Here is a 13,583-nt window from a genome sequence, read left to right as displayed (position 1 = left end):
GGTATATACCCAGAACTGAAAACAAGGACACAAACTGATATATGCACACCAATGTTCATAGTGACATTATTCACTATTGCCAAAAGTTGGAATCAACCCAAATGCCTATCAACAGATGAATGAATAAACAAAATGTGGTATAAACATGCAATAGAACACTACTCAACTGTAAGAAGGAATACAGTACTAACACACAGCATAACATGGATGAATCTTGAGGACCTTATGTTGAGTGAAGCAAGCCAGGCATTGAAGGATAAATACTACATGACCTCTCTGATGTGAATTAAGCAAATACTGCTGTCTCAGAGAGCTAGAGATTGGACAATAGGCTTACAGGAAATAGGGGGGGAGAGGAATGTTGTGAGCTGATGCCTACACGGGTGAAATCTATGATAAAGTGGAGGTAAGTAGTTATGCAGTGAAGCGATAAGATGGGGGTATAGGGATACTATTGAATGGGGCTTTGCAGGCTTGAGGGTGGCTAGGGTTGGGAGGATGGTCAGTTGGTACATGTAATTGGGGAAGGGTTTGGGGCAAGTGGGTGAACATGGGAGATTGTCAGGTACGTGGTTGAAACTATAATGTTGAGAAAATGCTTTAGAAAATATAATAAGGAAGGGTTACTTGTTTAAGGTATTTGACAGGGGGCATCTGGCACAGGGTTCACCTGGGGCAGACTTCTAGGGAGTGTGTGAGTGCTTATCTTGTCATATTGTGTTATGTCAGTGTGTGGAGACACATACAATGAGCAAGAAAGTGCTGTACCCCCATCCTGGGGAGGCCTAATATTCTCAAACTGAGGAGAGGATGTCTCTCAAGAGCATGGGTGGCTCCCAATGGGGGAGGACAGACTAGAATGTCAAGCCCTCAGCATTGTTTTAAGTATCGATGAATCTTGTCCTTCAAGCAGTGAAGCTTGGTTGTCACTGTGGGCCCTGAGGGAGGAGGAAAGAGGAACAGAATAGATGGAAGAGGGGGTAACTGGGGGGCAATGGAATTGTTCCACAAGATTGTGCAATGATGGATATAAGCCATGGTAAATTTCGTCAAAAATTTAAAGAAGCCTATAGTCTAAAATGTAAACCATAATGTAAACTATAATGTAACTAAAAATTAGAAAAGTGTACAATCTAAAATATAAACCACAATGTAAGCCATAATGGAACCATAGTTAGTAGCTATGTTTCAATATCTGTATACCAGCTGTAGCAAATATAACATCTACATGTAAAAAGATCATTGCTGGGGAAAGGGGAAAAGGGTTTGATATTGGGTATATGGGAGTCCCCAATATTGTATATGTGACTTTACTGTGATCTAAAACTTTTTAGAAGACAAAATTAAAAATTAAAAATAAAAGGATGTAGACACTGAGGAAGGAATGGAAGAGATTGCCTTGCCACTGTGCACGCAGGGTAACACCTATTACTGTGATGAAAGGCAGAACACCAAAAGTTAAGTTTTATGATATTTTTCATTTTTAAAACCCCAACTTATTTTTTACTTTATTTTAGTCTTTCTAAATTATTATGTATTCTATTTCTTTTTTTTTAATTTATTTTTTTTCCCTTCCCCCTTCCCCCATTGTCTGCTCTCTTGTGTCCATTCGCTGTGTGTTCTTCTGTGTCTGCTTGCATTCTCAGCAGCACCGGGAATCTGTGTCTCTTTTTGTTGCATCGTCTTGCTGCGTCAGCTCTCTGTGTGCACGGTACCACTCCTGGGCAGGCTGTGCTTTTTTTGTGCACAGCAGCTCTCCTTTCAGGGTGCACTCCATGCACGTGGGGCTTCCCTACACAGGGGACACCCCTGCATGGTATGGCACTCCTTGTGTGTGGCAGCACTGCATGTGGGCCAACTCACCACATGGACCAGGAGGCCCTGAGTTTGAACCCTGAGCCGCCTATATGGTAGGCAGATGCTCTATCAGTTGAGCCACATCTGCTTCACTATGTATTCTATTTCTGATCTTTAAACCTGTCGATACAATTTCATTTTCCTACTAATTGAATTTGGCAATATATTAGGCTTCATCTTTTAAGAAGTTTTGGATCACAGAGGGGTTCAACTATGGCAGGGGAGGAGCACTGGTGTGGGGTGTCATTGATGGGGGATGCATGGGTGGGAGGGAGTTCTCCAGGGCATGCATATAGGGTATAAAGATATGTTCAGATGTTTGTTGGGTATTGTCATAGTGAATAGAGTTACACATGACAACTGAGGGAGTGCTGAGTTCCCATCCTGGGGAGCTCTGTCACATTCCTCAATGGAACAGCAACAATCCCCCAAGTGCAAGGGCAAAGACCAGTGAAGAAGAATAGTCCAATGATGAGCCCTTGATCCTGATGACTTACTTATGAGCCTGTGTGCTTGACATTTCAACTAGGCCTAGAGCTGCAGGGTGCCTAAGAGTTACCTCCTGAGAGCCTCTATGTTGCTCAAATGTGGCTACTCTTTAAGCCAAACTCAGCACGTAAATGCATTACCTTCCCCCCAGTGTGGGACATGACTCCCACGGGATAAGCCTCGTTGGTGCCAAGGGATTACTACCAATCACTAGCTGGTGATGCATCTAGAAAAATACCTTGAATAAAAGGGGGAAATGGTAAGACAAATGAGTTTTTATGGCTAAGAGACTTCAAAATGAATCGGGAGGTCATCAGAGGGATCACGTTTACACATGTCTCAGCAGGATCCCAGAGACAGTCAAAGTAGATGCAACCCCAGGTACTGGTGCTCCTGAGGGTTATGGAGACACACAGGTTCTACAGTCACGGCAGATGGCTCTGGAGTTCAGTGTCTTGCCAATGGGCCCTACTTTGGGATTTGTGCTCCTGATTGTGATGGAGTTGGACTCAGATGTGACCTCTCTACACATGCCTCTTCTGTCACTTTTACTGAACCTATGATTGGCACTGGGGTTTGTATATGCTCAGGAGACTTGATTCTCTGGATTGTCCATGTGCCAGCTGAGCCCTGAGTCTCAGCAGAGTTGCAACACCTACTTTCCAGTTTGTTGGACTTACCCAGGTCAGCTGATGGGAAGTGAGAAAGGTCAACCATCACACCAGGAACCGAGAGTGTCTACAACTGCAAGCAGGAGAATCACATCCATCAGCCATGTAGGATCTAAGCCCCCTCTCGATTTAGAGGTGGAATGGACATCACCATTCCAGGGTCCACAGCATGGAGGAATATAATATGGATCAGAGTGGACTTGCTGGTATTCTACTATAGAATGGTTGTGACTCTAGCAAGGGAAGAAATTGTATCACTGATGTGGAGTCTGTGGCCACAGGAGTTGCTGAGGGCAGGGAGGAGGAGGAAGAGGTGTGATATGGGGCATTTTTTGGACTTGGAGTTGTCCTGAATGATATTGCAGAGACAGATGCAGGACATTGCATATCCTGCCATAACCCACTGGAGGAACTGGGGGAGAGTGTGAATTACAATATAAACTATAGTCCATGAGGTGTGGCAGTGCTCCAGGATGTATTCACCAAATGCAATGAATGTGCCTTACTGATAAAAGTGAATGTTGATAAGGGAGGAGCAGGGGTGGGGTAGGGTGGGGAGTGGGGTATATGGGAACCTCTTATGTTTTTTTGTTTTGAATTTTAAAAAATATGGAACGCTTCACAAATTTGCATGTCATCCTTGCGCAGGGGCCATGCTAATCTTCTCTGTATCGTTCCAATTTTAGTATATGTGCTGCCGAAGCGAGCACCTCTTATGTTTTTTAATGTAATGTTTTGTGTGATCTATTTATCTTTTTTAAAAAAGACAATAAAAAACAAACAAAAAAGAATAAAGAAGACACTTTGATGAGTTTTATGGTATGTAATTATATCTGTTTTTTTTAATTGAAAAAAAAAAAAGCTAAGTGAAAGAAGCCAGACACAGGAGACTACATATTGTATAATCCCATTGATTTGAAATATCCAGAAAAGACAGAAGAAGATTACTGGTTTCCTGAGGTTGGGGTGGGAAGAAGTGAGTAAAATTATCATGAGGTCCCTCATTGAGGTCTTGGAAATGTTCTAAAACTGGATTGTGAAGACTGCACAATCTGTAAATTTGCTGAATGATTGAATTGTAACACTTAAGAATTTTATAGGGTGGCGGACTTGGCCCAGTGGTTAGGGTGTCCGTCTACCACATGGGAGGTCCGCGGTTCAAACCCCGGGCCTCCTTGACCCGTGTGGAGCTGGCCCATGCGCAGTGCTGATGCACACAAGGAGTGCCATGCCACACAGGGGTGTCCCCTGTGTAGGGGAGCCCCACGCGCAAGGAGTGCGCCCTGTAAGGAGAGCCGCCCAGTGTGAAAGAAAGTGCAGCCTGCCCAGGAATGGTGCCTCCCACATGGAGAGCTGACACAACAAGATGACACAACTAAAAGAAACACAGATTCCCATGCCACTGACAACAACAGAAGCAGACAAAGAAGATGCAGCAGGGAAACGGACTTTGGCCCAGTGGTTAGGGCGTCCGTCTACCACATGGGAGGTCCGCGGTTCAAGCCCCGGGCCTCCTTGACCCGTGTGGAGCTGGCCCATGCGCAGTGCTGATGCGCGCAAGGAGTGCTACACAGGGGTGTCCCCCACGTAGGGGAGCCCCACGCGCAAGGAGTGCACCCATAAGGAGAGCCGCCCAGCACGAAGGAGGGAGCAGCCTGCCGAGGAATGGCGCCGCCCACACTTCCTGTGCCGCTGAGGACAACAGAAGCGGACAAAGAAACAAGACGCAGCAAAAAGACACAGAAAACAGACAACCGGGAGAGGGGAGGGAAATTAAATAAATAAAAAATAAATCTTAAAAAAAAAAAAAAAAGAAGATGCAGCAAATAGACACAGAGAACAGACAACCAGGGTGGAGCGGGGAGGGGAAATAAATAAATAAATAAATAAATAAATAAATAAATAAATAAATCTTTTTAAAAAAATGAATTTTATAGTATGTAAGTTATACCTCAAAAAATTTGTTTTAAATGACCAACAGTACATTAACAAAATTTCCATTTAAGTTAACTGGAGTTTCTGAAATCTTAAATGTTAACAACTATAAATGTCATCATGTCTTTACATTCTTATCATTCTATCTTTCTATCGTCTATTATCTATCTATAGATATTTGAGAGCAGGTTACACACATTGTACTCCTAGAACACACAATAATCCCATGTACATTTCCTGCAAACAAGTATATTTACTTATGTAGTCACCATCAATGCAGTTATCAAGGTCATGAAATTTAACATTGATATAAAGTTTAAAATCTATATTCCAATTTTTTCTTTTGTGCCAATAATGTCCTCTTGAGCCTTTTCTATTTTTAGATTCTATCCAGTGTCATGTAGTGCATGTACTTGTCATAATCTCTTTACTTTAACTTTTCTTTTTTAAAATTGTGGACAACATATATACAACATAAATCTTTCCACTCCAACCCCTGCCAAGCATACCATTTGGTAGGATTAATCACATGCTCAGCATTGCAGTACCCTCAGTGCCATCCATTACTGGAACTTCCCCTTCACCCCAAACAGAAACCCTATAGTCATTGACCCTGCCCTCCACCCCTGGGAACCTGTACTCATACCTTCTGTCTCTTTAAGTTTGCATATTCTCAGCTATTAATATTTTCTTTATGGTTACCGTGGGTTTAAACTTAACATCCTAAATCTATAACCATCTCATTTGTTTGATACTTCAATAGTATACATAAACTATGTTCCTATACCCCTCTCTTTCCCCACATTTAGGTAGTTCTTGTCATAAATTATGTGTTTATACATATGAGTCTAAAACCACTGGTTTACCATTACATTTTGTATATTTGCTTTTTAGGTCCTGTAGGGAGTAAAAAGTGGAATTACAAACTGAAAATACAGTAATACTCGTAATTATGTTTCCTTATGTTATTATCATTACCAGAGAGCTTTAATTCTTCATGGGACTTCAGTCAATTGTCTCATGTCCTTTCCTTTCAAAATGCAGAACTCCCTTCAGCATTTCTTATAGGGCCAGTCCAGTGATGAAAAACACTCTCAGCTTTTGTTTATCTGGGAATGTCTTAATCCCACCCTCATGTTTGAAAGACAGTTTTGCAGGATATAAAATCCTTGACTGGCAGTTTTTGCTGTCAGCACCTTAAATGTGTGTTCCCACTACGTTCTTCCCTCCATGGTTTTCAATGAGAAATTGGCTCCCTTGTATGTGACAGGTCGTTTCTCTCTTGTGACTTTCAGAATTCTCTCTCTCTCTTTTATTTTAGTTAAGCAATGACTTTATTTTCTAAGTACAAAGACAAATTTGTGCAACCAGGCAGAGGCTGTGGATGATTTGTATTTCCAACTGGGAGGAGGGAATTACTTTGTCTTGTAATATTGAGCCAATCTGTGAATTCAGCTCTCAATCAGAATCAGACAGAATTTAGCATCCTTATCCTTTCTGTTCCTCTCAAGTTGCTTTTGAACAGCAAAAGCTTTCTTAATTAGATGGTAAAGATCCTCAGGAAGATCAGGAGCAAGTCTTTTGTGTTTAAGAATGCTCAAGATTTTAGTGCCTGTCACAAAAAGTACTTGTGCAATGCCATGTGAATCTCTTAGGATCACACCGACTTGTGAAGGAGTCGGGCCCTTCTTGGCCAATTTGTAGATTTGCTCCTTCACATCATCAGGTGTCAACTTCAGCCAGGTGGGGATGCTGTGGTGATAGAGCAAAGCCGACAGGGACAGGCCCTTCCCAGGAACGTGCAGGCAACCCATGATGGCTGCAGACAGTCAGCGAAAAAGAGAGCTAGGATCAGAATTCTCTTCTTATCTTTGGCATTTGCCAGTTTGATTATAACATGGTATAGTGTGGGTCTATTTGGATTTATTCTTCTTCAACATCTTGGATGTGTTCCTCATATCTATTGTTAAATTTGGGAAGTTTTCACTCATTATTTCTTTGAGTATTATCTCTGCCCCTTTCTCTCTGTCTTCTCCTTCTGGGATTCCCACAATGTATATATTGGTATGTCTGATGGTGTCCCATTTTCCTCAGGCTCCGAGTTCATTGATTCTTTCTTCTGCCAGCTCCAATCTACTGTTGAAACCCCCTAGGGAATTTTTTCATCTCAGTTGTCATGGTCTGCAACTCCAGTATTTCTGTTTGCTTCAATTTTAAATTTTCTATCTCTTTATCAGGATTCTCATTTACTCATTCATTGTTTTCCTAATATTCTTTAGTTCTTTCTCTGTGTTTTCCTTTTCTTCTTGGGCAGATTGAGGATCTTTTTCTTTTTTAAGTCCGAGTCTCGTGTGCTCATAGTCTGCTCTTTATTAATGGTTTCTGAATTTTTATTTTTTTCCTTTGGATGAGCCATCATTTCCTGTTTGTTTGTCTTCCCTTCTGTAAGGAAAGAGTGGATGGCTTGAAACCTGGGAGCAGAATGCACACAAGTATCATAGGGCAGACTAGGATTTTCATCTCACCCCCAAAAGAGAAAATACTCAATTGGAAGGACTTGCAACCCTGGAGAAATGCCACATCCAGGCTGTTGTGGCTGCTTCAGGGTCTGCATGGTTGGTCAGTCCCACCATTTCAACAGCACTCCCTGAGGCTGCCAAGCCTCTGCTCTAGTTTTTGAGGAAAATGATTTGAAGAGAAACATTCACAGAATGCCCAGTTACTTTATGAGGGGATATTTGTTTCGTAAAGGAATATGCTGGGGGAAAGTGGTCCTTAAATCCAAATTAATTAACTTGTGAAGAGAGGATGGGGGTTAACTCATTTGACTTTAGCATGGGGGTCATGACTTGGCCCTGAGGAGAAGATCAGTGGATCCACAGTATGGTCCTGGAAGAGGAGTGGGCTTGTGGGTATGGAACAGGCTCCTGCCCACCTGAGATTGAGTATGTGGTGAAAACTGACCACTCACAAAGATGCCTAACCCTACCTCACACTGGTGAGAAAAATTAATTTCATGTGACTAAAGATTCAAGTGTAAAACATTAACCTACTAAAGTATTGGAAGCAGGGCAGTGGATTTGACTCAACAGATAGAGCGTCTGCCTACCACATGGGAGGTCCAGGGTTCAAACTCAGGGCCTCCTGATCCATGTGGTGAGCTGGCCCACTCGCTCAAGGAGTACCGTCCCATGCAGGGGTGTCCCCTGCATAGGGGAGCCCCATGTGCAAGAAGTGTGCCCCGTAAGGAGAGCTGCCCAGTGCAGAAAAAGTGCAGCCTGCTGAGGAGTGGCACGGCACACACGGAGAACTGACACAGCAAGATGATGTAACATAAAGAGACACAGATTCCCAGTGCCGCTGACAGGAATATAAGTGGACACAGAAGAAAACACAGTGAATGGACACAGAGAGCAGACAACTGGGGGAGGCCACAGAGAAGGGGAGAGAAATAAATAAAAAATAAATCTTAAAAAAAAATTAAAAAATAAAGTATTGGAAGCAAACATGGGAGGCTATTTTTATAATATTGAGGAGGGAAAAGCCATTTGAACTGGACACAAAATCCAGAAACCCTAAGGGTAGGATTCACATTTAACCATATAATAATTAGGATGAAACTTTTTGGAGTTTGATTGTGGTGATGGTTTCACAGATGTATATACAATGTCAAAACATTAAATCTTACACTTTAAATATGTGCTGTTATTATATGTCAATTATATCTCAATAAAGCTGTTTATTTTTTAAAAAAACATGTTAAGGGAAGCAGATGTGGCTTGAATAATTGGGCTCCCACCTACCATATGGGAGGTCCAGGGTTCGATTCCCAGGGCCTCCTGGAAAAGGCAGGCTGGCCCACATGGCGAGCTGGCCTATGCAGAGTGCTGACCCATGCAGGAATGCTGGCCCACATGGAGTACTGACCCATGCAGGCGTGCTGGCCCGCATGGAGAGCTGGCTCAGCAAGATGATACAATGAAAAGAGACACAGCAGAGAGACAATGAGAGATGCAGCAGACCAGGTTGCTGAGATGATGCAAGAGATTGAGTGCCTCTCTCCCATTCCAGAAGGTCCCAGGATCAGTTCCCGGTGCCACCTAAAGGGAAGACAAGCAGACACAGAAGAACACACAGTGAATGGACACAGAGAGCAGACAGCAAGTGCAAAAAACAAAAACAAACAAGCAAAAAAAAAAAAAAAAACCAGGAGGGAATGAATTTTTTAAAAAATCTTAAGGTGCAAAAACCATTAAAAAGTTAAAAACAAATGACAGGAAAAAGTAGATGTGGCTCAGGCAATTGAGCTCCCACCTACCACACAGGTGGTCTGTGATTCAGTTCCTGGTGCCTCCTAAAAAAGACAGAAAGCTGGTATAATAGGCAGGCGCAGCAAGCTGACACAGCAAGATAATGCAATAAGAGACACAGAAGAAAAACATAATGAGAGACTCAACAGAGCAGGGAACGGAGATGGCTCAAGCAATTAGGTGCCTCCCTCCCACATCAGAGGTCCTGGGCTCAGTTTCTAGTGCCTCCTAAAGACACAGCGCACAGCAAATACAAACAACAAGGGGTGGGGAGAAATAAATAAAATAAATCTTAAAAAAAAAGGGGGAGCAGATGTGGGTCAAGCAGTTGGGCGCCCACCTCCCACATGGGAGGTCCTGGGTTTGTTTCCTGGTGTCTTCTGAATAAACAAGAACAAACAATAAGCAAAACAAATGAAAAAAAATAACAACTTAGGACAGCCAACCAGCTTCCCACATATGAGGTCCCGGGTTCAATTTCTGGCCCCTGGTACCTAAAAAAGCCAAAAAAACTGATAGGGAAGCAGATGCAACTCAAGTGGTTGAGCACCTGCTTCCCATGCATGAGGTCCTGGGTTCAATTTCCGGTACCTACTAAAAAGAAACAAACAAAAAACCAAATCTCATTGGGGAGTGGATGTAGCTCAGTGTCTGAGCACCTGCTTCCCATATATGAGTTCCTAGGTTTGATCCCTGGTATGGCCTAAAAGAAAAAAAGTTGCACAGTGGAACAGTGATCTGGGCAATTATATATCTACCTGAAACCTAGTTTTTCTTGTCAAAAGATCTGGAAAAAGGGGGCCCTACAGACTAGAGGGGGACATACTGGAGAGAAGCATGCTAGAGAAGGGGTTCCTGTAATTCTGTACATGAACATGCACAAGCCTCAGATTCTCCCCTTTGCAGCACTTGAGTGGGACAGAGCTAAAGAGGCATAATGAAAGCTTTGAGAGCTGAACAAATATTTACGCTGTAGCCCAAATCTTAGACTAACTCCTGAGTGATAATTAGACTGAAGCAAAATAAATAGAACCTCAGAAATTTGTAGGACAACATCAAAAGTTCTAATATGCATGCCATTGGAGTTCCAAGAGAGAAGGGATTGGGGCAGAAAAAATATTGGAAGAGATAATGGCTGAAAATGTCTCAAAATAGGTGAAGGAAATAAATTTACAGACTCAAGAAACTCAGTGAAAATATTTTTAAGTTGTCAGTACTACCCAAAGCAATTTATAGATTCAATGCAATCCCAATAAAAATTCCCATAACCTTCTTTGTAGAAATGGAAAAGTCAAACATAAAATTTATATAGAGGGGAGCAGATGTTGTCCAGCAGATGTTGTCCATCATGCGAGCGCCTGCTTCTCACATGGGATGTCCTGGGTTTGATTCCCAGTGCCTCCTTTAAAAAAACAAAAACAAGCAAAACAAATGAAAAAAACAACTCAGGGGAATTGATGGGTCTCAGTGGTTGAGCACTGACTTCCCACATGTGAGGTCCCAGGTTCAATCCCCAGCCCCTGGTAGCTCAAAAAATAATAATAATTTTATGGAAGGGAGAGGTGTAGCTTTGTGTTTGAACACGTGCTTTGCATGTGTGAGGTCCTGAGTTCAAACCCCAGTATCTCTTTTAAAAAAAGAATATATGTATATGTATATATATGGAAGGGTAAAGGGCCCCAAATAGCTCAAGTCATCTTGAAAAAGAAGAATGAAGTTGGAGGACTTACATTTCACAATCTTAAAACTTATTACAAAATCCACAGTAATCAAAGCAGCATACAAGGAGTGGTTGTAGCTTGAGTGGTTGAGAGCCTGCTTCCCATGTGTATTAGTCAGCCAAAGGGGTGCTGATGCAAAATACCAGAAATTGGTTGGTTTTTATAAAGGCTATTTATTTGGGATAGGGGCTTACAGATACTGGGCCATAAAGCATAAGTTACTTCCCTCACCAAAGTCTATTTGGAGCCAAGATGGCTGCCGACATTTGTGAGGGTTCAGGCTTCCTGGGTTCCTGGGTTCCTGGGGCTTGCTTTCCTCTGGGTTCAAGATTCCTTTCTTCCTGGGGCTGGCTTCTCTTTCCTCTGTGAGCTTACTTCCTGGCTTTTCAGCATCAAACTCCAATATTAAAACTCTAACATCAGAAATCCCAACTCTGTTCTTCGCTATGTCTTTTTTCTGAGAATCCCCACCCACCAAAGGGTGGGGACTCAACACCCTGTAAGAGAAATAAAAGCGCCCAAGAGCACCCTGTGCACAGCCGACAAGGCATAGCTTGTCAGTTGCCGACACGCTGTCTCTAAGGCAACCACACAGCTGAACGGAATGGCCGCTGACCACGAGATCAGACAGAATGGCAACCAGGCCCTGTCCAGCTACACCACGTCTTCTTCCTCCTCTCCGAGCCCCTCTCCCTTTGTTTAATCCCCACCAATCAAGCAGTATGGCACGAAAAAACTCAGCCTACATGATCAACCTAACTGTCCCCCATAGCTTACCCCTCTCCTTGTTTGGGCATATATTCGCCCCCGCCAACCAAATACCGCCTAGTCCCCCTTCCCTATTGCCCTGAACTATAAATTGCTGTTCCTACGTAATAAAGTTAGACTTGGTCCAGAACCCTGTCTCCGGAGTGTGCATAGTCTCCGTATCCGTCCTCACTCCCCCGGGGCCAACTAGTTTGAGCCCACCAGCCTGAGGGATGCCTCAGTCCAGTGAAAAATGGGTAGCAGTATCAAATTGCGACAACACCCTAATCATAATTCAATCATGCCCAGGTACAGATCAGATTACAAGCATAATCCAATATTTCTTTTTGGAATTCATCAATTATATCAAACTGCTACACCATGTCTGGGTCCTAGGTTCATTCCCTGGTACATCCCCCCAAAAAGGAAAAAAAAAAAACCAAAAGACAAAAATACAGGATAGTACTGACAAAAGGACAGACATATAGACCAATGGAAACAAATTGATAGCTCAGAAATCAACCCTCACATTAAGACCAAATGATTTTTTAAAAAGATTTATTTTTTTATTTATTTTATTTTTATTTATCCCTCCTCTCCCAGATGGTTTGCTCATCTGTCTGTTCATTGTTTCACTCGCCTTCTCCAGGAGGCAACAGGAACTGAACCTGGGACCTCCCACATAAGAGGTGAGTGTCCAACGAAGGCCAACTGTTTTTTGACAAGGTGACAAAGACAACTTAATTGGGAAAGAACAGCCTCTTCAACAAATGGTGCTGTGAAAACTTGACCTCCTTTTGCAGGAGGAAAAAAACAGTGGACCCTTTCCTCACACCATATACAAAAAATCAATTCAAAATGGATCAAGACCTAAGTATAAGAACTAGAACTCTCAAATTCCTAGAAGGAAATATAAGGAAGCATCTTCAGGACCTTTTGTTAGGAAATTGTTTCCTAGACTTTAGAGCCAAAGCACAAGCCACAGAAGAAAAAATAGATAAATAGGACCTCATCAAAATTTAAAACTTTTGTGCCTCAAATATTGTTTGATCTCACTGATTTGAAACAATTAGAGTAAGAATATTCATAGACTATGAATTTAGAATATAGGTTACCAGGGGATGGGATGGGGATAGGGAATGGGAAGTTAAGGCTTAAAATGTACAGGGTTCCTATTTGGAATGGTGTGTTTTGGTAATGGATGGTGGTGATGGAAGCACAACATTGTGAACACAACAGCACTGAAATATATATCTGAATATGATTAAAAGGGGAAATGTTCAATTGTATATGTAGTAACAGAATAAAATTTTTTTTTTAAAAAGAGGCTCAGTGAACACCAAATGGGATAAACTCAGGGAAAACCAGGCTCAGAAATACCATAATCAAACTGCTGAAAACCCAAGATAAAGGAATACGATAGAAAAGAATACACATTGCACACAGAGACCCACGATTCTAATGAACCATGACCATACATCAGAAACCATGGAGGCCAGAAGACAGTGGAACAACCTCTTTAAGGTGCTGAAAGAAAAGAATTGCCAATCCAGAATTCTATGTCCAGTGAAAATATCTTTCAGGAATAAAGACAAAATAAAGACATTTGCAGAAGGGAAACTAAGAGCATCAGTTAAGAGCAGATCTGCTCTAAAAGAAATGTTTGTCTGTTTTTTTGTTATTATTATTGAAATAACGAAAATGCTCTAATAATGATTAAAGTGATGAATGTACAACAATGTGATTATACCAAATACCATTGATTGTATACTTTGGATGAATTGTATGCTTATGCTTTTTTAAAATGTATCAATATGATTGATTTTTTTAAAAAGAAAGAAAAACTGAAGGAT

The 13,583-nt window shown here is 42.0% G+C and overlaps 1 protein-coding gene and 1 non-coding gene across 2 annotated transcripts; both read right to left on the bottom strand.

Moving 5' to 3' along the window:
• Positions 1-3,620: 3,620 nt before the first annotated feature.
• Positions 3,621-3,727, bottom strand: LOC111767196 (U6 spliceosomal RNA). The gene has a single exon (XR_002799081.1). It is a non-coding gene; the product is annotated as a U6 spliceosomal RNA (small nuclear RNA).
• A 2,676-nt stretch (positions 3,728-6,403) lies between these two features.
• LOC101414766 (small ribosomal subunit protein uS15-like) lies at positions 6,404-6,766 on the bottom strand. Its single transcript, XM_058279485.1, has one exon. It carries the CDS (start codon positions 6,764-6,766, stop codon positions 6,404-6,406), a length of 363 nt encoding a protein of 120 aa, XP_058135468.1.
• Between the last annotated feature and the right edge of the window lie 6,817 nt (positions 6,767-13,583).

Source organism: Dasypus novemcinctus, chromosome 18 (genome assembly GCF_030445035.2).
Source record: "Dasypus novemcinctus isolate mDasNov1 chromosome 18, mDasNov1.1.hap2, whole genome shotgun sequence".
Taxonomy (NCBI): domain Eukaryota; kingdom Metazoa; phylum Chordata; class Mammalia; order Cingulata; family Dasypodidae; genus Dasypus; species Dasypus novemcinctus.
The sequence above is the reverse complement of the archived record's forward strand: the minus strand, read 5'-3'. Positions and strand labels throughout refer to the sequence as shown.

Coding starts and splice junctions, on each gene's coding strand:
- LOC101414766 (XM_058279485.1), bottom strand. CDS start 6,766: ATGGGTTGCCTGCACGTTCCTGGGAAGGGCCTGTCCCTGTCGGCTTTG.